Below are 27193 nucleotides of genomic sequence, written 5' to 3' on the forward strand. Positions count from 1 at the left end.
AGTCCATTCCAAAGCAGGATACAAAGGACATTAAAATGGAATCATTTATATATTTGAATACATATGAATTGAAAAAAAAATCTAGTTTAAGATGATAATTTCAACTGATACTAAAGGAGGAATCACACATGGCAGTAAAAAGTTGGAAGCCTTTCTTTGAGTAAAAACAAAAGCTTCATGGTCAAGAGAGGAGAAAACTACACTACGAGTGAAAAAAATGAATTTTACACAATTTGTGCACTTAGTGTAAATAATTGTTCCAATAAACATTGCCATTTCTGTGGGATAAATATTCGTCTATGATGTTTGTGGTTTTGTTCTTTTAACATTTTATTTTGGTTTATAGAAGTGTAGCCAGCAACAACAAATGGTGACATGGAGGACATTCAGAGTGAAATCGACAAAATTGACTTTAGAAACCATCAGCTTAGCTTTCCTATTAGCTCCTCTTCCCCAGAGCACAGCTCGGAAATATCTAATTATATTATGCTGCCTCATAGTTATTTCAGAGCCTTTTCCCTCCCCTCCCCCGGCCACCCCCTAATAAGTGATTCAAGTTATTTACTTTTTGGTTTTGGAGAAATGTTGTTCTTTCGGTCATGAAAAGCGATGACCTAAAATCAGCGTCGGATGCTTTCAACTCCTTCCCCACCCCACGACAAATCCATTCTCCCATACTGTCCCCCTGTCTTTTGTATACGGAGTAGTGTGGGGTGGATCAGGCTGTCTTTTAGCTTCACAAAGGGCTTCTATGTGGAGTTACTTGAGGAAGTTTTTGCAAAGTGGCAGGCGATAGCTAGAGATTTAGTCATTCCATGTGGGCTGGATTCAAACTGCGACTGCAGAAACTCAAAAGAAAACAGAGCAGCACAGCCTCCATAGATTTCCTGTGTCAGGCATCTGTGCTGGAATAAAGCCTTGTAATGAGAGGAATTGTACATTTTATTAACAAACAGTATGGGAAAAATCACAATTGCTTTTAAGATCATACCTCCTTAGGAGAACTGTAATTGGGAAAGCCTTGATGTCTTACTATTTGACTAGTTTAGATCCTTGTGTGAATCACTGCACTAGCCGTCATTTGGGCTTTAATGTGCATTTTACACTCTATATAAACACCACTCCCTTTACAGCTTATCCTACAGCTAATATGGTAACTAAAAATTGCAGCAGTGAAGCTTGCACCGCACTTCACATTTTGCTCTTTGATCTTGACTTCCAGTCCTTTATTAGCCACACATTTCACATGCTCCCCAAACAATATCTAGGGGAAAAAAGATAAATGATGGGACATGCAAAGTAAGCAAATAGGAAGAAAAACAATCTTCCCATACATATACTTAGTAGAAATTTTTAATGGGGGGGGGGGGGGAGGAGAGAAAGAAAAGGCCATAGTGTTTAAGCAGCTCCATTATCAAATTTCTGTTTTTTATTACTGATATTTAATTAACCACTTTAGTTAATAAGCTTTCACTGTTGATTCTAAATCATAATGGAAACATGGCATTCCTAAATAATATCATGGAAACATGTTAATGGCTATGGTTTTGAAAGTTCATTGAATTTGTTCCCAGGAATGCTTCTGCTGCATCCTTCCACAATATACAATAGAGAAGGTATGTATATGAGAACCATGAAAAGATTTAGCTATCAGACAGAATTCAGGAAAGGAATTTTTGAAATGAATAAGCAAAAATATCACCACACTCACATCCTTTTCAAAAACAATAGGTTCTCTAACAGTGCAAGTCTAAGGATGCCTACTCAAATGTAATCTTTACTAAGTGCAACCAGTTTTCCTTCCAAGTAAGTATAAATATATTTGCAGCCAAAGATTACTTTGATAGTATTCTCTTCGACCCAATCCATAGCTGAAGAAAAGCCAAAGTATATGATGGGTAACTTTTACCTACTATTAGTTACCTGACCTTCCTTTCCTTCCTATTCTATTGCACATCAGCCTTTTGCTACCTCATTCCCATAGAAAATGAACTGTAAGCTCCTCAAGGCAGAAGCATTCCTCTTGCTTATGTTACTCTGCAAAGAACTGTTTGCACTGATGCCCCTGCAATGAAAATAAGAAGCTAGGAGAAGGTTCAAGAATGTTACTTGCTCAGTTGCATTTTTATATTGGTTGATGTTATGAAGGTGCTTCCCTCATCACATCAAACCAATGCCCTACAAGCTGCATAGGCAAGGGGAATTAACAGTGCATGATTGATCAGCAGCCTTAACGTTTCAAAGAAATCAATACAACAAGAACTCTCTGGTATTTCATTCGGTTATATCCAAGTTCTTCCAAAGCATGTCCGTCATCACTCAAAAATATGCTGTGTCTCACCCCTCTTATGAATTAAACACACCCAACGTCACGTACCAAACACAAGAGTACCCATGCATACTTTCTTGTTTTTGCTCCCTTTTCGCTAGGAAGTCTTAGATGTCACTGTGCAACCTGAAACCACCACTTCCCTGGCAATTTTTACTCTAACAATCCTGTAAGTGTAAGAATTCAATTTTAAACCCCAAATATTAGTTATACAGTGGAATAAGACTGAAAAGGAACCTTCAATAACATAATAGAGAGTGCTAGGAAGTAACCACCGCATGCTTTTATGTGGGCTTCAGAAGCCTTGTTTCCACTCCAGGTCATTTCCTAATGTGCAAGGAGGAAGGAATCTCATCTGCATTCTCTACAGCATATGCAGAAATAAATAATAAATACTGGAGGCACAACTGAGCACACATCTACATGCATTCCCTTTCCAACGTGCGTGCAATATTTTCATTCTGTTTTGTATGCCAGGAGGTCTAACACAATGGTGTTTTGCTAGTATCCTTACTTCAAGCAGAGAGGGTTTTTTTTCCACGATCACAGTACCTTCTCTAATATTGTTGGGCTATAAAGGTATTTACTCCATCAAAGATTGTGTGATGCAGATATCATTACAGGATCTGATTAGATCATGGTATTTTAATAGAGATCAAATAGTAGTTTTCCTTCTTTCTTTTTTTACGGTGCCTTTAAATTATCCCTTTTCTCTGTGGTATCAAAGAATGTTAATTTTAAAGGTTTGATCTAGGGATTCCCATGTAAGTGTATAGTTATTAAGGAAAAAAGAAAGAAAAAAGAAACAAGTGCTAGAACATTTTAAAGCAATGTAATCAATATTTTTTTCTTTTTTTCTTTGTGCAGGTTTCTCTGCGACAATGACCAAAAAGATCTACTTCAGATTTGGAAAACCAGCTTTAAAGGAAAAGCCAGACAACAGAAAGCAAGGAAGTACTCACCTCTTCACGTAATTTTATCAACTGCAACATGAACGCACAAAAAAAGATAAAAAGGAAAGAAATGGCAGGAAAGAAAGATCAGTTGTGTGACAGGATACAGAATTAACATTGACAATTTATCTGTTTACATGTTTAGCATTTAAAAATCACAGACAAACACATTAAAAGAACCTAAACATAGACTACATGCAGAGTTTTTTGAACGAATAAAGATCACTTTCTCACACTGTCACATTAAACAAAGAGAATAGTGTGAAATTCTCTTTTAAACCACATCTAAGACACCATCATGAAATAAAGGGGAATGACTTCATAGAAGTCTATAATATAAAGGGAGAAAACAAGTTTACTATTCCTCTCTTCTAAGATTGTACAGCTGAAGTGATTTTGTATATACAAGTTTTCAGAATGTTTTTGTATTTTTTAGTAGTGACACCTGCCTTTTTATGTAACCCAACACATATATCTTATTAAGTAGATCAGTATACATAAAAGAGATGGGTATGGAGACACCAATTTATAGAATTATTTTAATTTCACTATTATTTATTTGTATCACAAAATAATAAAATACATTTATTTGTAGAAAATGAGTCACACACCAATGAAACATAAATGGCCAATAAACTCATCAATTATGAAACTGGAATGCCATAGGCTTTGTTTTTGTATAGAATGTATTTCAAAAAAAGTCATTATTCCTCACTCAGCTTCTTTCAGTTCTGCACTTTCATTAATCTTAAAGTAGCTGGACTCCTTTCAATAGATCAAGTCAATTATACTGCAAAATATCTTTATTCGGAATATTAGTCTGTTGTGCTCTGGCTGTGTTAGTCCATTGCAACAAACACAGCCAGAGAAATGGAAGAAGAAGGGGAAGTTTTTTCCCCTACTAAGCAGTGTGGAAAGATTTTCTCACTGATGCTATCTTATTTTGTTTATTATGGTGAAAAATTCTTAAAATTCAACTGACATAGCCATTTGTAAACTAATTTTAAACTCAGGTAGTAAGCAGAGGGTTGCTTTTTTAATGGATATGAAATCTCCAAATACAGAAGAACACAGGAGGTCCCTTATGTTCACTTTGTCAGTCTAAAATTCAGGCATGTACTATTGCCAAGTCTGTCAGGAGATGGTGCTTCTAATCATCTGCAAGAAAGCTGATGTAGTTAAGAGTTCTTTAGAAATGAAGCTTTCTGAGAATTTTATATCAAGAAAGAGCACGCACGTTTTCCAGTCCAACCCCACCTGTTCTTAAATTGAAGCACTTTGCAATCACTCTTTCGTTCGCTCTCTTCTTTTCTCCTCATTTTCTTCCCTTCTTTAAAAGAGATGATCTGGCAGTTGATCACATCACTATTCCCTTCCAATCCCCCCAACCTCAGGTCACCAAGCCTCAGCTGGCTATGACACTTTAAGGGCCAAAGTTTAAAACTACTCTTCTGCAATAGAGACCATTTGGGGCATGACACTCTACTATAGTCAATGAGAGTTTTAAAATGCTCCACATTTGTTTTTTCAATAGGTCCCAAACAAAAAATGTTCTATCTTGTTTGTGCTGCATGGCTGAATTTAAGCTCTGCATAGGATTTGCAACTGAGCTAAGTAACGGGAGATTTTCTTTTTTAAATGACGACTGAAAGATATTCATTCAAATCAACAAAGGACTTTCTCCCTTCAACGACAATGACACTCAATGAATTTCTACCACTTCTATTTTTAAAAAATGTAATATATAAGGCATGCCAAACTCAGTCAAACAGCCTGAAAATATGTGAAGCCACCATTTTACATTATGATAATCAGCACATTTTTGAAACAAAGATTCTCCCCCCCCCCCCATTTGATACAAGCGGTAATCTGTTCCTTTGTAGACTAAAAAAAAAAGCTGGTTTACGCTGGTTTGAACCAGTGGAATCTCTTGTGGCTAAGCCTTCTGCTGTGAGCAGAATCAAAACTGCATCGCAGAGTGTGTGCGTGTCTGTGAGGCACATCACGTGATGTGGGGAACGACCGAATTTTTTCCCCCAAGAAGCTGATAACGCTACTGCCGTCTCTGCCCGCATACAGATAACGAATAAATGCTGAACTCTATTAAACGCCCTTTACACATTATCGTGGGTCGAACACACAATTTTCTGAACTTGTGATGACAGTCTATTTATTTTGCTATAAACTCTCGGCATGTAACGAACAGATTTGTGACTGGTAATGATCTGCTCTGCCAGGGCTATATGAAGTGATACCGACCTTCTTTAGATCTTGGGGAATTAAATTGACCAACTTCACCCCCTGGTCTGTTTCTGGAGTTTTGACACACTTTATGCACAGCAAGTCCAAATCTTATATTATCAGACCTTCGTTGTCAAAAAAAATTAGGTAACCATATCACCACAAAATGTTTGTTTTCTAAGGGTAACATATATACTACCTTGATGAATTAATTGCTCATTTTAGTTGCTCATGGAGATAACTAATATCCTAATTACTAAAAGAGAAGTTCTGAAATCCTACCAAATCTAATGGGATAAAGATAACTAATTTTATTTCAAAATCTGGGATCTGTAAACAGCATAGGTTTACACTCAATTTGTGTTCAAGCAATGTATTGATTTGGTATGTATGTTCTTTTTTAAAGGATATACCCATCACGTTGTTAAACGAACACAAAATATTAAGATGTAGTAACAACCTAGAATTGAATTGTTGCATTGAAGAACTTGGACATCTCAAGGGATCTGATAAATGTGGTCACACAAAATGAAAGATGACTGCTTAAAATATAATGATATTTAGATTTCTACAGATACAAATAAATAACGTAAGTCTGTGTTCTGGGTAATGTAGTGGCAACCCTGAACTATACATAAAGTCTATTTCTGAGGACAAAGACAACCCAAGAAGGCATCATCCAGTTTTGTCTCCTGCCTTTGTACTTCAAAATGTACTGCATCTGATTATACTTGACTGGAAGGAAATAACCAAACACAATTAATGAAATAAAATAATGAACACAAAATGCAAGAACTACTTAATGAAAAACACCAAATATATTCCAAAAAACCCATAAATATCGAATTCAATTGTATTGAAGAGAATATAGCAACTTATTCTGACAGAGAAGCACAGCTTTTACACATATTAATGTGAACATCTTATGTTTGTTGCTGCCTTGAAGAACACAACAAATCATTAAAACCATCTTGTACAATGTTGTCAACAGGACCCAACACCTTTTTTCTCAATAAAAAATTACTGTAATATTGCATTTGAAATATTTCACGATCTTTGCTCTTTCCGGGCAGCGTAGTCAAAATTATCTAAAAATCTATACTTTATAACTACTAGATTTATTAAAGTTGTGTCATTATACTTCTAAAACACAACTTTGCATAGACAAACCTAATGGTTGCACATATATACTAGCTAGCAGGAAAGCATTACAGATATCTGTGTTTCTTCTACAGCTCCTAACTTTGGGAGTATTTCACTTTCTTGACTGGTCTCTGTTCAGAAGTTTATCAGGTGCTGTTAAGAGGTCAATATTCCTAGTTTGAGAAAATCATCCAACAGCAATTTTTATGCAGCATCTGCCTTTGATTGATTCGTTTATTGATTTGTGTTATGTTTGGGGATTAAAATGGGAGACAACACACTTTTCTTGCTGCCACTCTACCTTGTTAAATGGTTAGAAAGCAGCAAATAAACCAGTCAGTTCAGCATTTTTAAAGTGCACTTAAGATGTTCTAAACTTGTCCTGGGGAAATGAATGCAGACACAGTACATAGAGAAATTCACCAGTCTCCATTTATCGTTTGGAAACTGCAACTTGTAGAATCCTACAGTTCTAGGACCAGATAGTGCTGACCAATGATAGAGAATAATAAAATGTTTTTTTCGAAAGGAAATGCATTCTTGTATTCTAGATCACTGGCACAGCTCACTTTGAAAGAAACTATAATGCAGGTTATAGACAGGATGTTAAGTGGTTGAGAAAAATGGGGACACATTTACTCATCACAGAAAAACCTTTCTTTCTATGTTAATTTCAAATCATGATAAAACAATCCTTTTCCTAATCCATGAGTGCATACACTGTGAACATGTTGGCCACATAGGTACACGTTTCAAGTAGAAATTTTCATAAGATTAAGACGCTTAAGTCTAAACGAAGAAACATAACAGTAGTGATCTAAATATGGCATTTTAACTAAAATAAAGATTTTAAAATCAAAATTCCCTTTCAGAGTATGAGCCATGATGGTTCTATCTCTAATCTGAAAATGGGCAGAAGAATTTGAATTCAGGACTCAAAGGGTGATTTTTAAATTCGGGAGTTAAGTAAGTGACATTTCCCCCCTGAAATAAATATCTGCTTTCAGATGAACTCCTTTCAAATATACATAAGATATAAACAACTATTACTTCCTTTTCCTCTAAATGTGTATATTAAGGTGTCATGTGCTATACAGTAATCGAATTACATAACCAAGTCAAAGCGACGTACTTTGAAGTGCATTGATTTCTGCAGAAGATTGATATAAAACTTTTCTCATAACACAACAGACCATGAAGTCTTGGCTGCAATATTATGTAGTGTATAATTTAATTTTCATAAAGAATGCAAAACATAATGTGTATAGAACTTTACTTCAACAATAACACAGGTTGGAAAAAGAATGTTATATGCATAGACAATACATAAATCATTTTCCTAAAATAAAGCAAAAACAAGCTTCTATTTAATATTAAAGAAATAAGACTTCATTATATGTCTATTTGACTTCACATCCCATTACATCAAAACTTAGATGGAAGCTTTTGAAGTTTTATTCTGGAATAAAGGCACCTCAGAAACAGACCTTTAGCTGAAACTCTGTTTTGTAAGGTTTAAAACCATGAGAATAATTTGCTCTAATAAATGCAAAAAGTATTACAAAAACATTGGCTACAATGCAACAAACACTGCAAACCCAAGAAGATTACAGAAGAGGCATATAGCACTGCCGCATTCCTTAAAACACTAGTATCTTATACCACATCAGTATATTTTAAAGCATAATTTTCATTTTATGCAAAATAAAAAATCTGGTTCAGAGAGAGACAACCCACACAGAAACAGAGAAAAACTGTCAGATTCTGGAAGCTCATTTTCATTTGTTTTGCCTGCCAGTGTTGATTTAATTATACTCCGTTCCTATCAAAGCTGCATTATGTAATTTTTTATTCCTTTTACATGTGTTTGAGGTGAAGACCTTGGCTTTGTCACCAAACACTGTGTTTCAAGCTATTCCTTAAGTATCCAATAATAAAGAAAAGAAGAAGAAAAAGGTTTTTTAAAAAAAGAAAAAGAAAAGAAAGATAGCAGACAGTGATCACAAGGTAAAGGGTTAAATTGTAAGATCTCCAAGAAACATTTTGAAGTTGATTAAGACCCCAGCTTTGCATTAAACAGTATCACTTCCACATGAGTTGTTACTAATGCTGTTAGGGAGCAGCTTGAGAAGCCCGGTGTGCCAATGACCTCCTTCACCCTCCAGCCACCCACTATGGCTTCTTCATTAGCATCCTACCTGGATCTCTGAGGAATTCCCATCATCCCCTAGGAGCTCATTCCGCACCTCATCACTGTAGGCAATACGTGACCTTTTCTGTAAAACAAAAAAGAGAAAGAGAAAAAAAACATGAACAAGCAAAGCTCTGGAGCCATCACTATCAAGGCTGATCATCTCAAAACCTCGAGAGCCCTCTAATGGATACCTATTTGATTTAAAAAAATAAATAAATCTGTAAAGAAAGTTCTCAAAGTCATTATAATGGGATGTTAGATACCATGCAGACATCATCAATGATTTTAGGAGAGTTTTCAGAAAAAAATAAAATCAAAATTAGTTAGCAAAGCACTATACACACAGAAAAAAGACTCTCTTATTAAGGTCAATGTATACTTCCCCCAAACCCCTATTGTTCAAATTCTCTGAACTTTCTCCCTCCATTCAAGAAGTCCTATGTTATTTTATACCACTCTGATTCTGTTTAAAGGTTTGATCATTTGAAGTTTCTGGAAATTTACCAGGTCATAGAGATAAGTGAACTTACACAGCATGGGTTTTAATTTCCACATTTAGGAATTACCGTCAGTGCTTTATATTTGCATACACACATACTCCAACAATGGAACTAAGTGCATGTGAGTGTGTGTATAAAAAGGAGTTAGACAGGGGGGAGGAGATGTTAGGTTTCCATCATCTAATATCTGAATGAAAACTTTTGATCAAAATCTGGTAATTCTCAAAAGGATATTGTTATCTGAACAGAACTGGATGTAAAAAGTTCTGTTCAAACAAAACTCATCACTCAGCACCAAAAGAAGGCACGCTGGCAAACATAGATTGGCTTTCTGGTTTGTTTTGGGAAGAGATAAAAAGTAAGTTAGTAAACTGATATCAAGCAATAGGGATCATTGCAACATTGCTGCTGACATGGAAAAGATAAATTCTAAATCGAAGGCAAAATTTTATGATAAACATATCTCTATTGCACTAGGACACAAACACAGATTAGATTGCCAGCTATGATACTAGACAATTTTATTAGATTACACTAGTGTCAACACAAATGGCCCATAGAGCATATTTATAGCACTCTGATAACATTATCATAGTTCCATTCTATGGGATTCTGCGATGAGTAGTTTTGATGTGGTACTTAGAATTCTTCGGCGCTACATTTACAAGTATCCTGTGAATTTTAAATACCTCAAGAAAATTACAGATCAAAATGTTATAACTGTATGATGTGGATACACCCCTAGTTGGAAATCCATTTGACGTATTTGGTCATTTCCTATGGTATATGAGGAAAGTTGCGAATCCTGAGATTCCCATACAAGATGTCTGCTCACTGCTTCTTGAATTGTGGGTCCAAACCCCAAATGAGGTCCACTTAGCTCTATGTTGGGGTCACAAAACAATTGACAACAGTAAAAGCTTTCTGAATGCCACCCAGTTACACAAATCTGTTAGCAACAATGTGCAGTGTTTACAGTGGACTCTGCAGAAAAGGCTTTGGTTGGACTCTTCAAAAAGGAAAATAAGCCTGTTTAGTAAGTCTTGCAAATGCTGATTTATTATCAGTAAATGCTTGATTTTTATTCCACATTTATATTTATATTATCTCTATACCTGGGGTCACGTAAAAATTTCTCCGGTAGAAAGGAGTCACGAGAGAAAAAGTTTTAAAATCCCTGATCTAGCAGACTTTCGGTGACACATGAAATTCACTGCTCTGAATCCCTATATCTGGAGAAAGTGAGATAAAAATTAAGAAAATAAATAAAATAATATGAAAGTTTAGCAATCAGGCTCATTGCAACAAATCTTAGAATTAGACCATTACTGCAGAAAACATAAGCTGTAAATGAACTCCCACACTGAACATTTGAAAAGCCGCACTGTCTCCAGTACTTCACTGCACAAAATCAGATATAGTGGGACCCTAGTATTTATGAAGAATACATTCCAAGACCACCAAATCCCGGGGATATTTAAAATCAGAGGTAATAGTGACTATACTTTGGTTACAAGTATACCATATACCGTGTTTCCCCGAAAATAAGACAGTGTCTTATATTAATTTTTGCTCCCAAAGATGCTCTAGGTCTTATTTTCAGTGGATGTCTTATTTTTCCATGAAGAAGAATTCACATTTATTGTTGAACAAAAATTGAACATGCATTATATATTGTACAGTAGTTGTCATCATAAACCAGCATAACCAGACAAACTGTGAATCCTATCAAGACTTTCTTATTATTACCAATATTTCCATGTACAACACGTTATGGTACGTACATTTACCGATCCTGCATGCTCTGATGTTCTGTTCAGCGGGCATGCTTCCAAACAAAAACTTTGCTAGGTCTTAATTTCAGGGGAGGCCTTATATTTTAGCAATTCAGCAAAACCTCTACTAGGTCTTATTTTCAGGGGATGTCTTATTTTAGGGGAAACAGGGTAATCAGAACCGGCCCAAGGTAATTTTCAAGTATAGGCAAACAGAATTTTGCCCCCCTCCCCCCCCCCCCCCGGCAAACCAATCACTGAAAAATAAAAGCGTTGGATAAGCGAAAATGTTGGATAATAAGGAGGGATTAAGGAAAAGCCTAAATAAAGAACAACACTCTGAAAACAGGAGAAATCCAGACAGGAAACAATCAGGGCCAGCTAACACCTCCCAACCAAGGCTGCCCCCAGGGAGGAAGCAGCCAGGCTTTGAATCTGCAAGACCATTAAATGCTAATCAAGCTGGCCAATTGCAACATTCACACTAGCCTCAAACAGACAAGAGTTCTTTCTCCCACTCTGGACTTTCCACAGATATTTAAACCCCATTTACCTAGCTTGATCTCAGAACCTCTGAGGATGCCTGCCATAGATGTGGGTGAAACATCAGGAGAGAATGCTTCTGGAACATAGCCAGGCAGCCCGGAGACCTGGCCTCGAGGAAGGGGCAAGAAGGAAGGGGTTCACCACTTGAGGGTGCAGAGAAGCGGCGTTTCTCTGGTCCCCAAAGCGGCGAAAGCATTCCTGGCAAGAAGGAAAGGGTTTGCCGCTTTTGGGAGCAGAGAAGCGGTATTTCTCTACTCCGCAAAACAGCGAATGCCTTCCTGACAAGAAGAAAGGGGTTCACCACTTTGGGGAGCAGGCACGGTGGCGGAGGCAGGAGTTGCCTCAATGCACCCCCTACAGGATGGCACCACAGGCAACTGCCCAGTTTGCCTCGTGGTTGAACCACCCCTGCATATAATTGGACTGGAATACCTAGAGAGGTCCACAAATATTTCTGTAGTATTATTTTTTGGAGTGTGGCTAAGTGAAACTGTGAATATCAAACTGTACACACTCTGCATAGGGGTGCTGTATGAGATGCATGCACATGGATATAAACAGTGTGAAAATGGGCTGAGAACTTGAAATGGTAGATATTGCCCTGACCATTTAGATGAGTTTTCATTCTCATTTCTCAAATCTTAACTGCAAATATTGTGTTACGTTCTATTTTGCCTTTTATCTGCCTGTTTTAAAAACAAGTGAACTCATTTGAACTCAAAACCTTTGGATATGAGTGCTAATTTTAAGTCTGATATCTCAATACTGAGATGAGTAGATTTTAAAGTGTTATACACTAACTCATAAAACAGATTGTCGAAAAGACCATGAGTTAAATGCAAATACTGCTCTTCCCTCAGCAAATAAGCTGCAAGCTTTTTAGTCTCCTTTTTTCAAATCTCAATACTCAATTATTCCTTAAATTACCTTTAATATTATGTAACTATTGGTACTTGAGAGGGATCAGATATTAAAGCCAGTATCATAAAACTATAGAAACTTGTGTAATGGACAAAGTGTATCCAAAAAGCCTTTTTTACTATTTGGATATCTCAGACACAGCAGTTTCACATTAACCAAGTAAAAGTAGTCTCTACAGCATTAAAGGAAATGGGAACCTTTAAAGAGGCTCTGGTATCAGAGCTGCCTGTTTAAATTATTCATTTCATCACTATGGGAGACTAAAGCATTTTGCAGTATGCAAGAATATCATATGGAGATGGGTTTTGTTTTTCGCTTTTTTCACCCAAAAGCCAACAAATTGGCATAGATTGCTCAATTATGATATTATCCTATTTTGTGTTTGATATACATCAGACAAGGGAAGAAGTTACAAATGCATGTCAATACATGATCCAGCCTTTTTTTATTTAAGATTTTCTCACTCCATCTGACATCTAACAGTTTAACTAGGCATTGTCACATAGATTGTCTTAGTTGTACTTTTAAGTATATGCAATAGAAGTGACTTGAAGCTAATTTGCACTGGCCATGAGTATGCTTTCTGCTACTTTACAGTGTAAGCTGTGTGTAACATTTCAGAGGACTATTATATCATTCAAATGCAATCCTGTCTGATGTATCCCTACAGTACAAGCATGCATATACACAACTGGAGAAGGCTTTCAAATCTATTATTTTCATGACTTCATTTGTCCTCTTGAAGCTGATCTGATCTGTGAAGGTAGAAGGGTTTCATCACTAAATCAAATCAAAATTTGCATTGACTCTGCTTTCTGAGAATTCCAAAACTTCTCCAAGGAAGGACATCAACTGAAAAATATCATAGGCAAACATACGAGAAAATGGGGTCCGTTTATGGTGTCTCGACATTTATTTATCTCAGCTTAATCTAAGTTTTCATGTAAAGGTTAATTGTCCTTAATAGTTGACAAGAAGATGAGAAGACATCAACAGCTATTAAAGGAGAGAGTAGATAAGTTGAGAGAAGGTGCAAAGTAGTCAATAGCCTCTAAGCACTTTGTGTATCTCAGGATGATTTTCAGACTACTTCATCACATGCCTTGATTATTTTTGATATTACCTGTGCTGTAATGTGTTACAGAGATATGATTCTGATAAATCGGGATTTGATTTTTGATTCCATAATTCTGTTTTGCCAGTGGTGACTGCCCTTCCTGGTAGTGCTTAGCACCAAGAAGAGAGGATTCTACAAGCTTTGGGTAATCCGATATGAGAAATCTTAAAACTATGGGGCTAGAAAATCTAAAAGAAATCAGTTGAGACCATGGAGAACCATTCCCAGTACAAAGAGATGTTACTATATCATATGGACCAACAATCTCAATAGGATATCTCAGACACACCATCTTAAATTAACCCACTACCCCTTTCCCCAGCTGTCTACTGAAACCTCAAAAGAAGGTGAGGTTACAGAAGAGATTAACTGCAGCCCTTCCCCTTCTGAATCATCATGGAAGGGGCTGGAGAACCTCTTCATTCATGCTGGGCTTTGGAGAAGACTGAAACAGTGAAAAAGGGTGGGTTTGCTTTTTCTTTCTCCAAGAATATACTTCTCTGTGGGTGCCAGAAGAATCTGTGGCAGATAGTAGAAGTAGTTTGATTGCTTTTTTTTTTAAAAAAGGCCAAAATGTGTTACCTTCTCACCATTGTTTGACAACTTACACTAGAAGAGTGCAAGGAACCCCCAACAAAATGAACTATGTTTAGAATAAATCTTCCCACATTAGCTGAAATCTGTCTACCTTAAAACTTTAAAAAGCCTACAACCATGGCTATAGAGCATGATCAGTCTGAACAGAATTTTCTGTTAGTTTGCAAACATAGTTTGCAGCAAAAGAGGCTTGTCTTCTATTTACATTTCACTGTGAGTATTTGAGTTCAATATAATCTACAACAACAGCACAGCTAATATTTATTGTCACGATCCCTTTATTGTCATGATCTCCCACAATTATAAAAGCAGAAGCTTTATAGAACAACGAAACCCTTTGACTACAATTAGGACCTTTTCTACTATAGTCATCAATAAATAATTTGATACTACTTTTGATCACAATTTCATTCCAAAATGAATTGATCACATAAAAGACCAGGCTTTTGAACTAAAGTGCCCATTTGTTCTCTCAGAATCTATCTAAACTATCAAACTGGCACTCTCTTTTGTCTTTAAAATAATAAATTTAGCAACCTTACCAACAGTCCTAAAATGAAGCCAGTTGTCATTAAGCCTAGCAAGAAAAGGTAAGTTAATGCAACAATTACAAAGGTGTTTTATATTTTTAACTTTATTACCCTGCATTGAGTATAAATTGGTACTGTAGCCAAACACAAGCATGATAGTTTGTGCTGGAAAATGTCACACATACTGCTACAGTTTGAAGGAACCCAATTCATAATGCATTTTATAAATAGTTAATGACTTCTATACATAAGCTAACCAGGCAAATCAAGAAATTGTCAACATTTTTAGTCTTAGTTGTCAGTTACTACTGTCTACTGCTACTTTATATGTATGTTTCTAGAAAAGACAGAAGCTTTACAGTCTGTAATTCAGTGCCTTTTCCGGTCAGCTCAGTACGAATTTAAGAATTCCTTTATACAGATCTTGCCCGGCAAAAGACTGTCAGTGACAAGGTGGTCTCTCCCCCCCCCCCCTCCATCCCACATATGTGTTCAAGACACAGTGCACAGACACCCTGCTTAACTCTCTTAGGAAACGGCATACATATGTTCTTCTTATATTCAAAGGAAAATGGAAGGTTTTTGCACAGCAGAAAAAGGCAAGGGTATGTCAAATTCAGCTTAACTAGAGTGAAGCATTTAAATTATTAAAAAAACCCTTAAGTTGGTCCAGAGTAAACTGACACCCCACAATGAACAGGTATCCTAAGAAAATTCTCCTGAATTGCAAATCAAATACCTAGAGATGAACAGAGCCATCTACAGGATCCAGGAAATATGTATTTTCATATTGATCAACCTTGGACATTGATCATGCATTTCAGAAAATCACTATATTTATACCATCTGTGAACCAATACATAGATCTGTTTATTGGTTAGTCTGCAGACCATATCAACAATAGTGAACCAATACAGTGTTCCCTCAATTATCGCGGGAGTTACGTTTCAAGACCTCCCGCAATAAGTGAAAGTTCACGAAGTACGGACACTATATTTATTTTAATAAATATAGCGTCCCTCCCTCCCTCTTTTAATGTACTGTACTGTATTCCTTCTTGTTTGCTGAGGCGATGAGGCGCAGGCACTGCCTGCGGATGGCTGAGAAGGACAGGCCAGGCCAGGCCGTGTGCCTCAGCCTGGGCCCTTTTGTGCCTATGAGGGAGGGAGGGCCATATGAAAAAATCTGCGAAACAGAGAATCTGCAATAAGCAAACCGTGAAGTAAAGAGGGAACACTGTATATGGTTACTACTTTGTCTTGGCTACCTATTGGTCCCACCACCAACACTGGTACCTTTGTTCCCAGGATGTAAAGTTCCTTCTCAAGGGAGGCTATGTTGATTTCCTCTCTACTCTCAACCAGCAGGGAGAAACCTTTTTTTATCATCCCTTTGAATGTTAACATGCAGAAAGTCTTTTAACTAGGCTATGTTATATTTTTTATCATTATTACAATCCTTTTTAATTTTTATTTATTTATTTATTTATTTTTTGTGTCAGGAGCAACCTGAGTCACTTCTGGTGTGAGAGAATTGGCCGTCTGCAAGGACGTTACCCAGGGGACACCTGGATGTTTTTACCATCCTTGTGGGAGGCTTCTCTCATGTCCCCGCATGGAGCTGGAGCTGATAGAGGGAGCTCATCCACACTCTCCCCAGGTGGGATTCGAACCTGGCAGCCTTCAGGTCAGCAACCCAACCTTCAAGTCACAAGGCTTTAACCCACTACTCCACTGGGGGCTCCTGCCAGCTGCAGAAGGAAGGCCATCTTACGATCCGTATTGAACATGTTTTTAAATATTTAACTGTTTTAGTGCATTATGACTAGTTATAATGATATTTGTTTTTAACTTATATTAAAAGCCATCCCAGGTCCTATATTGGGAGAGAAGAATGATATCAAGTAAAAAATTACAATATATTTTAACAAAATTATTATTTCTGATCTACGCTCTGTTCAAGCATTTACCTGAACACACAATAGACTAAATGGGTGGTCAAGAAATGCTCCATATAATTATTATTTGTACTGTCTGCACTCCAGTTGTTAGATAATTGTCTTTTTTTTAAACTTGGAAAGTTATTTTCAAAAATGTATTTAACCTTAGTTATAATTAGATGGCCCAGAAAAGTATCAATATAATTGCAATTGTTTAATAGTATTTGCTTTTCCATTTCTCAAAAGTAGTAATATTTTTCTTACCTCTTAAAATAATCCTAATACTACGCACCACTGGCCTGGTCTAATGCAGAAGAAACAGCTGTTCAAAGGCCTGAACTTTGCATAAAATGCACACACACTGTTCCAAAAATCGTAATTATTATCATCATCATCGTAATGGAAGTATGGGGTTTTTTGCAACCCTATGTAATTTATTCAAAGCAAAGTCACCTTACACAAAGCAATGCTGATGACAACACTGCTGAAGATATCAACACAAAGCACATTCTACTAGCAACACATTCATAGCAGAAAAGGAAATGTCTGCTTTCATAAAAGCACCCAAATCTGTAATATCATAGGCTAGACTATAAAACTAGTTTATAAGTTGTAACCCTAAGTCGAACCTATCTCGGAGTCTTCTGATGCCAAGATTGGGTGACTCACCCAAGATCCCCAGTGGTTTTTTTTATGTCCAAGTGGAGAAACAAATCCTAGTTTCCAGAGTCAAAGTATTGTTTTACTTAGTTACTTCCAGGCACTGGTATATTTACCAAAAACAAAATTACTTACAAGTAATACAATGGTGCAAATGTAACTTGGAAAGTTATCTATCTATACCTGTGTACAAAGTAGCAAGGAACAGATAAACTACAGTTGTGTGGTATAATAGCTATCTTCATCCATCCTATAGTTTGAACGAAGGTGGGCTAATATTATGCCAGCTAGAAGAATCAGATTTGATCTTGAGCTTTATAGAATGATGATAGCTACAATAGGTTTAATGAACTTTAGCCTACTCAGTCCTGGCTTCAGAACCTACTCTGTCTTCTCCCAGGATTCACAATGTGCATCCAAAACAAAGAGGTCACAAAGTAAAATCCATAGCCGTAAAACAATCACACAAAAAAGACCAGTTATGCTGACCAGTTATGAGACCATTTCCGTTTCAATAACTACTTTAAATGTATAACAATACTCGGAGTTTACGCAAAGGAACAATTTGATTCCAGGCAGCCATCACTTAGTAAAAGAAAAGGATTTTTGCATACTGATTCTCTTAAAGCCCTGTTCAAACAGATACACTTGCTCAGTTCTGTCTGGCAATTTGGCTTTAAACAATCTGTCTGCTTGACCCAAGTCTTAACATTTCCCAACTGAACTGAATATATTCACAGGCAAACACAGCTAAATTAGAAATGAAATGAATTAATTCAGCTTAAACTAATTAAGAACTGTGATCTGCAGCACCACCCCAGTGTGTAATTTTACATGTGTAGCAGAGTACATGTAGCCACAACTATAAGAATTCTGCTAAACTACTAATCTGAGCATAACAATGAAGTTAGCCTATTACTAAATCATATGAGAAGTTAATTTCCATGGCCTGCACATGGCAAAGCAATTGCTTAAATTGCTTCACCTGGGAATTTAATACAATGTTATCATCAGACCAGCCACATGGTAAATAGATTTATAATATTTTCCATGTGCTAGGCTAAGTTGCATATGAATTAAGCAACAATCGGGTATTACAATACAATCAGCGCTTTTCCACACCTGGTGGACAGGGTATTTTGCTAAATTGCTACCCATACAGCTACATCCGCAACATAAAGGTGGAAAGAGCAATGGGAAGAGAAACAATCTCCATGGCACATGACCAATTTCACATAGTAACGAAATGAGATATAGACAGGGAAAGATGCCTAAAATTATCAACTCCCAACATCTGTACAACAGAATTCAGGCTGCTCATTTCTATACAAATTTGCCCTAATTTTCCCTATTTCATACTTTACTCAATTGCATTCTGCTGTGTTCATATTAGCAAGGGTAAAACATTAATCAGTCCACTTTAATTCAGTATTTTCAGCAATCATCCAAATAACTCAGGGATGGTATTTCTCCCTAACGTCAAATTATGTACGTGTGTGTATGTGGTGGGGAGGTGTTAATTATCATAATAGACTTATTCTAAACTAAGTTTTCTTCAGCTGATTTGGTACATTTCAAAGGTAAGGCACAAGATCCCATCTGATCCTGAAAGCTAAGCAGAGTTAGCTCTGATTAGTACTTGGCTGGAGAATCACCAACGTATACCAGGTAGGTTGTTGTGTGTTTTCCGGGCTAGATGGCCATGTTCCAAAAGCATTCTTTTCTGATGTTTTGCCCACATCTATGGCAGGCATACTCGGAGGTTGTGAGGTATAGTGGAAACTAATCAAGGGAGGTTTATATATATGTGGAAGGTCCAGGGTGGGAACATGGCCATACAGCCCGGAAAACACACAACAAACCAGTGATTCCGGCCATGAAAGCCTTTGACAACACATTGAATGCCAGGTAAATTATTTCAGAGGAAGTAACTGGCAAATCATCTCAGAATATCCCTTGCCCAAGAAAATCCTATGAAATTTATGGAGGCACCATAAATCCATGATTTGAAGTTACGTGTATATGAATACACACAGTATAGCCAATGTGTTAATGATTAATGTTTTAATGTTTTTGGGTTATGCTGATGGTTTTATAGTTTTTAATGATTTAATTTATGGCTATATGTGATTGCTTTTAGACTTGTAATGTTCTTTTTATATGGATGTGAGGCACTAAATCTTTGACAACTGCTTTGAGTCCCCCCAGGGGTCAAAAAAGCTGTATATAAATGAAATAAATAATAGTAATAATAGTAATAATAATAATAATAATAATAATAATAATAATAATAATAATAATGGGTGGGGTGTATATTATAGAAAAAGAAGACAAACATTTCCAACATATAATTTATCTATACATTGCAGATAATTTGGTTGGCTCCCTCTTTGCCCATCTTCTGCTAGGAATTGAAAACATGGATGTTCTGGAGCATGTTTGAATGAATAAGCCCATCAGACTTGTCATGAGACTGTTATCTGTCTATATTAACAAAACCGTACGGCATTTTATTACTGTCCCTTACTCCATATATATAGAAGTTTAATGGAACCTGTCCCCGTGTCTCTCCTTTATTCACTCTGATTTTACCTATGGACCCTTGAGCTCTGCACTAGTCACCTTTTGCCGTGCATAAAATTGATGCTCAGGCTTTTAAAGTAATTGTTATGTTATGTCGTTTTTATTTAGTGTTGAAATGTTTTTATTTTACTGTTAAATTCTGTGCATGTATTGTTATGCTATGTTGTTGTTCGGGCTTGTCCCTGTGTAAGCCGCCCCAAGTCCCTTCAGGGAGATGGTGGCAGGATATGAAAATAAAGTTATTATTATTAAAGTTGTTATTATTATATGTTAAGAAGGGCAAGATTTCAAATGCAAGTAAGAATGGGTTTCTCATGCTTATCTGTGACAGCACTGTTGTTCTCAATGTGAGCACACTGAGATCAATGGGGTGTATATTTTCAGTAATGCTGAAATGTGTGCATATTGTTTTCATTCACACGTAATTTGATGTATCATACTTGATCCGACCCATTATGTGCTACTATGGTGGTCATATGTTCTTCTTATAACCCTAACTAATCACCTAAAAAGCTGCTAGAAAACTATCTGGAGGTCTGCCTGGCTCAAATCTGGTTTTTAAAAAATGCATAGGAGGAAGGAAGGGTATTTGAGTAACTGAATCAATAATAAACACAACTGACTAAGAAGCTTGTCCGTTTATTTTTAGACTATGCTTATCATTATATGTAAACTCATATGTTATTAACTACATCTTAATGCTAGGCAAAGAGTGTCCCTGGGCCCACAAGCAGCCCCAGTAAAGTCATGGGCCCATTTAGATCCCCATCTTCACACCAAAATTAGAGTGTGAATGTCTGCCTAGAAATGACATTTTATCATTTAAATATATTGTTGCAGCTCCCTTGTACCAATGTTTAACACTGGTCATTGCTCTTGAGAAGATACTTGTTAATCACCCCCCAAAAAGAATTATACTTTAGATTTTCACTTGTTGGAGGGTCCAGAGAAATTATATCCTCACTTTGTGAACATGTCTTCAGGTTACCTGTCAACATATGGTAACCCCTTGAATTTCATACAGTTTTCATTGGCAAGGAATACTCATGGGGTGGCTTTGACAGTTAATTCCTCTAAAACATAGATGATAGCACCTGGAATTCATTGGTAGTCTCCCATTCAACTGTCTCTGCTTAGGTTCCAGGATCAGATGGGATCTGGTGCCTCTAAGGCAGGGGTTCTCAAACTATGCTCCAGAGAGCTCTTGGGCTTTGTGGGTGATAGTGAGGGGCTCCGCAGCACCATGCTGCTTCCCTCCTCCTCTTTCCTCCTCCTGAGAAATGCAGGGAAAATTAAAGTTTGGAGCTGCCAAAACAGCAGCATCCCAGGGCACATATCTTTTCTCCCCCATCGCCCTCTCTTTCCAGATTCTTTGCCTTGCCACCCTGACTCTTCCCCCCCCCCCCAAATTTTTTCCCTTTCACCACTCAGAGACTGCTTTGTGTTTTTCCTGCATGGCCAAAGGGGGTTGGACTGGATGGCCTCTAGTATTTCTGCTATTATTATTATTGTTATTATTATTGTTATTACAACAAAACCTGGATGACCATCTATTGGGGGTGCTTTGATTGTGCTTTTCCTGCATGGCAGAAGGGGGTGATGGCCCCAGAGATCTTTCACTGAAATACAGTAGAGTCTCACTTATCCAACAGTAATGCTATGTAGTAATTACTGTATTTACGAATTTAGCACCAAAATATCACAATGTTTAGAAAACATTGACTACAAAAATGTGTTGGATAATCCAGAACGTTGGATAAGTGAGACTCTACTGTACTGTTAAATATATTAGTTAAAATTGTTCTTTTTAAATACTGCATTGCTTGTTCTTTCCTTTTGCTTTCTTTGTTTGCACTATGTGAATTAGTTCTCACGAACACTCTCTGTCCATCTGCCACTGGCCCGCCAATGCCTGCTATTTATACATAATATAATATAATATAATATAATAAACATTTCTTGGGACTGCACAAAACCTTTGCTTCTAAAAGGGCTCCACAGCTGAAAAAGTTGGAGAACCCCTGCTTTAAGACCTGACTATCTTCACCTTACTACAATTTAATGAAGAGCATTGCACTGTTTATGATAAAAGTGTTAGGAGAATCAAGAGTTTTTCTCTTCTCTCATCATATTATTTTTATGCAAAGGAACAAAAGATGTATTCTTCCCAAACAAAAGGAGCAAATATGCATCTCTCTTCTCGTCACATAAGGAAGGGAAACATAGGTACCTAACAACAACCTTGAGGGAAATGCCTAGGTGAATACAAAACTTCAATACAATAACTAAAGCAAAATACACTCTATTCACTTTTCAGGAAACCACCTCAAATGTACAAATAGATGAAACTCTTTATGGTGACTTCAAAGAGATCTTCTCGGTTTTGCTGAATAAAGAACTTAAACATGAAAGAGGGGAAAGACTGATCAAGTTACTTTTATTGGTAACTATGATAATATTCAAAGAAAGTTAAGAATTATAGAGACAAGAATATATTATTCCTGAAACACCTTTCCAGTGAGTCTCCAATATTGATGCTTTTAAAACAAAAAACCAACAATTCAAGATGCTCACTTCTGAGCATGTAAAGTGTGTTTTTCAAACTTGTTTTTCATTTTTTCCAAAGAGACCTTATGTTTTATGTGCTATGGACATAGACATTTGAAATTTATATATAATCATTCACACCATACATTTAGGTATCACTGTCATAGAATGTTACATGTATATTATAACTAGGATTACAAAACTACCAGGAGTTATGCAAAAAGCCTTGTCCAGTGAAAAATATATATCCCACACTGACTACTTAGATGTCCCATTGGGATAAAGGACAGGTTGCTCACCTGTAACCATGTTTCTTCGAGTGTACTCTGTGAATTCACACTAATGGAGAAGCTGCGCCTGCGCAGGTTCCGACGGAAACTCTTCCAAGCTGAAGTTCAAATTTTGGCGGTAACCACGCCCCCCTTCCCAAGGGGCATATAAGGCAGCCCCAGGCGCCCGCTCTCCAGTTCCTACGCCGCCAAGGCAACGAGAAAGGGAGAGGTTTGCCAGAGGGGAAGGAAGGGCGGGTTTGTGTGAATTCACAGAGTACACTCGAAGAAACATGGTTACAGGTGAGCAACCTGTCCTTTTTCTTCGTGTACTCTGTGAATGCACACTAATGGAGACTAACACGCTAAGGTCCCGGATGGTGGGACAAGGCAAACTCGACAATCAGTGAATGTCCAAACACATGTTTATTAGGACATAGAAAAAACAACCGTCCCAAGGGACCAGTGCAATAAATTGTCCGAAAGGACCAGTGCAATGCAACATGAGCATCATAGAAGAAGAACATAACATGGAAGGAATTTTTCAATAAACATGATAGAGAAAAATACACAATTGCGTAGTGCATATAAACGCTCTCCCAGGGGGAGAGGGACAAACACATCTTGGTCTTTGGCATATCCGCCAGGGCCAACGAGGCGGTACAAAGCAACAGAGCAACTGCTCAATACAATCATGGGAAAAAACACATATCCCTAGAGGCAGGTATGGGGAAAAAACCCCGTCCAACTTGAAGGAGAGGTATAGAGAGTCACCTGTGGGTGAATATGAAGAGAAAAAACGTCTGAGAGTCAGGAGAGGCAAGATGAGAGTACTGATCTTGCAAAGGCCGAGTCTTTAAGGGCTTTACTGTCCAGCCTGTAGTGAGAGACAAACGTGAGAGGGTTTGACCAGATAGCCGCTTTACATATGGAGTCAAGCGGAATACCCCTAAGGAAGGCGGTCGACGCCGAGAGGCCCCTAGTCGACCTCGGGCGGATGGAAGGAGGGGGAGGTCGCTTGGCTAGTTCATAGGCCAACTCAATGGCCTGAGCGATCCAGTGGGACAGTCTTTGGGAAGAAATGGGATTACCCAACTTGTCCTGGGCATAGGCGACAAAGAGTCTTTGTGACTTACGAATGTCCTTAGTACGATCCCTGTAGAAAAGAAGTGCTCTCCGAACGTCGAGAAGGTGCAGTTTTTGCTCGAGAGGAGAGGAGGGGTTAGAGAAGAAAGCTGGTAAGACAATGTCCTGGTTGAGGTGGAAGGCTGACACCACCTTAGGAAGAAAGGTAATGTCCGGGCGAAGAACAGCGCGGTCATGGTGGAAACGAAGATAAGGCTCGTCGACTCTGAGGGCAGCGAGCTCGGATGGCCGTCGTGCCGACGTGATCGCCACCAGAAAGGCCAACTTCCAGGAGAGCAGGCGTAGATCGGTCGAGGCAAGCGGTTCGAAGGGAGCAGAAGACAGCTGAGAAAGTACAAGTTCGAGGCTCCAGCCCGGCGTAGGTGGTAGCGACGGCGGGCAGATGTTATTGTAGCCCCGGAGAAAGGTTTTGATCAGGTGGTGAGAAAAAAGAGATGGCTGGCCGTGGCGCTGAAAGGACCAGGAAAGAGCTGCGAGATAAGCTTTTATAGAGGCAAGAGAAAGTTTCTTCTCGACGAGAGTCATGAGGAAGTCGAGGACCACCGATACCGAGGTCGGGAAGGTGTCGACGTTACGGGATCGAAGGAAGGCATGAAAGCGAGAGAGTTTGTAGGAATAAGCCTTGGTAGTAGACGGCTTATGGGCTGCCCGCAGGACGTCTCGCAGATTCTGCGGAAGAGAGGCTAGGTAAGAATCTTCCATGCAGTGAGATGAAGGGAAGAAAGGTCCGGGTGAAGAATTTTGCCGTCCTCCCGTGAGAGAAGGTGCGGCGAGAGAGGCAGAGGGTGAAACGAACCTCTGGAGAGGCGAAGAAGGGCTGGATACCACGGTTGGCGGGGCCAGGCCGGAGCTATGAGAATCGCCGTGACCGAGATCGAGAGAAGTTTTTCGAGAACTTTCGGTATGAGGGGAATCGGTGGAAAAAGATAAAGCATCTCCGCCGACCAGTCCAGAAGAAAGGCATCCCCTAGGCAGCCGGGGAAAGAGTTCGGGGGGAGCCTCGCTCCGTAGCGGGGTAGTTGGGCGTTGTGGGGAGACGCGAAGAGATCCAGAGTAGGGCGCCCCCAGAGGCGGAACAGACCGTCGAGGACCTCGGGATCGAGCTTCCATTCGTGAGAGGAAGAAGTCATCCTGCTGAGGGCATCCGCTAAGCCGTTTTGGGCGCCCGGTAGGTGGATTGCAGAGATCTGTACGCCGTGGGCTATGCACCAAATCCAGAGACGAGAGGAGAGGAGCATTAGTTTCCTCGAACCCGTACCACCCTGTTTGTTGATGTAGAATACTGCTACTAGATTGTCCGATTGAATGAGGATGGACTTGTGGCGGATGAGGGGGGAGAATGCTTTTAGGGCTTTGAGAATGGCAAGAAGTTCGAGGAAGTTTATGTGGTTGGCCCTCTCTGACGGGGACCAAAGATTTTGAACCGTTAGACCGTTCATGTGGGCTCCCCAAGCGTAGGTGGAGGAGTCTGTGGTTATGGTTAGCGATGGCGGGGCTGGATGGAAAGGAAGGCCCTTGCACACGTTTTGGTGAGACATCCACCATGAGAGAGACTGGCGGACGGACGACGGTACCGACAGGTATCTGGAGTTGTGGTGGTGGAACGGTTTGAAAGTGTCTATAAACCACCTTTGCAGGGTCCGAAGGCGCAGCCTGGCAAACGGGGTCGTGAGAACCGTGGAGGCCATGTGGCCTAGAAGGACCTGAATGACACGGGCTCTGACCCTCCGGGCAGATCGACAAAGGGCGATATGGTGGCGGAGAGCCAGGAATCTGTCGAACGGAAGTGACACAGTCTCTGCGACGGAGTCGAAGAGGGCCCCGATGAACCGGATTCGGGTTGACGGGGAGAGATTTGACTTCTCGGAATTGAGTTGGAGGCCGAGAGATTTTAGAAGACGCAGCGTGAAAGAGACGTGATTTTGGAGAAGAACCGGGTCGGGTCCGACGAGAAGCCAGTCGTCCAGATAAGGAAAGACCGTGATGCCATGTAGCCTGAGGTGAGCCGCTACGGCGGCGACAACCTTGGTGAAGACCCTCGGGGCCGTGACGAGACCGAAGGGCAAAACGGTAAACTGGTAGGTTTGGTCGAGAACTTTGAAGCATAGGAACCGTCTGTGCGCCTCTCGTATCGCCACGTGGAAGTAGGCGTCTCGTAAGTCTATGGAGGCAAAGTAGTCTCCCCGCTGCAGCATCGGGAGGATAGAGGCAATAGAGACCATCCTGAATTTGGAGGGGCGAATGAATATATTGAGTGCCCTTAAGTCCAGAATCGGGCGTAGCCCGCCTCCTCTTTTCGGGACTGTAAAGTATCTGGAGAAGAAACTTAGAGGGTCCAGTTCGGGAGGGGAGGGACGGATAGCGCCTTTGGCCAGTAGCGCTTCGACTTCGGCCAGTATCTCTGGGGAAGGGTTTGAGTGGAGAACGTGACCTGTAGGAGGGAGGTCCATGAACTCTAAGGCGTAGCCGTCTTGGACAATGCGGAGAACCCACGCATCTGAAGTAATAGAGTCCCATTGATTGTAGAAAGGGGCTAGTCGGTCTGCAAAGATACCGAAGGGACGAGGCAGCGTGGGCTCTACAACGGTAGCGGGCGAGGAGCTTTGGCAGGAGTTGGCGTCAGGTACGCCGATTAGGCTGCGGAGGAGCAGGGGTGGATCGACCGCGTTGCTTTTGCGGATGAGGTCCCCGGCGAGGTTGGTGATGGGCTTGATTGTTCGAGCCCGAAGGCCGCCTGAAAGAATGGTGTCTGAAAGATTGCGGCGGGAAACGGCGGGAACGGTGCGGGAACCAGCGAGTGCGCTGAGGTTGAGGTTGGTCGCCACATTTAGACGCAAGAATTTTAAAGTCATGATTAGACTTGAGTTTGTCATCGGTACCGGCGTGAAACAGTCCGAGCGCGTCAAAGGGAAGGTCCTCAATGACCTGTCTGGAAGATGAGGAGAGACCCGAAGACCTCAGCCAGGCGTGGCGGCGAATGGAAATCGCGTGGGCAATCATTTTACCCGCAGTATCACCTGTATGCTTCGCCATTTGTATTTGGTGGTGAGCGAGCGAGTCTGCCTCCTGTTGGAGGGTAGTGAGGACGGAGCGGTCTTCGTCCGACATCTTAGCGAAGAAGGGCTGCGCCTTCTCCCAGATAATTTGTTGGTAGGCACCCATGCAGGCTCCATAATTCGCCATGCGGCAAAGCAAAAGGGCTC

At 39.4% G+C, this 27193-nt stretch overlaps 1 protein-coding gene across 7 annotated transcripts in view; it reads right to left on the reverse strand.

Annotated features, from left to right (window-relative positions):
- The window catches only part of vti1a (vesicle transport through interaction with t-SNAREs 1A), a 381072-nt gene that overhangs the window by 301451 nt on the left and 52428 nt on the right, over positions 1-27193 (reverse strand). For 5 of the 7 annotated variants that reach the window (XR_010004453.1, XM_062975756.1, XM_062975757.1 and 2 more), the window contains exons 4-5: positions 8865-8942; positions 3292-3312 (exon numbers count right to left, since the gene is read on the reverse strand). Coding sequence is in view for 6 of the 7 variants with exons in the window: in XM_062975756.1 (XP_062831826.1) it covers positions 3292-3312; positions 8865-8942 (99 nt within the window). In the remaining variant the exon portion in view is untranslated. The remainder of the gene's footprint in view (positions 1-3291; positions 3313-8864; positions 8943-27193) is intronic. The other 2 variants (XM_062975758.1, XM_062975754.1) reach the window with 1 other exon arrangement.

Source organism: Anolis carolinensis, chromosome 3 (genome assembly GCF_035594765.1).
Source record: "Anolis carolinensis isolate JA03-04 chromosome 3, rAnoCar3.1.pri, whole genome shotgun sequence".
Lineage (NCBI taxonomy): Eukaryota > Metazoa > Chordata > Lepidosauria > Squamata > Dactyloidae > Anolis > Anolis carolinensis.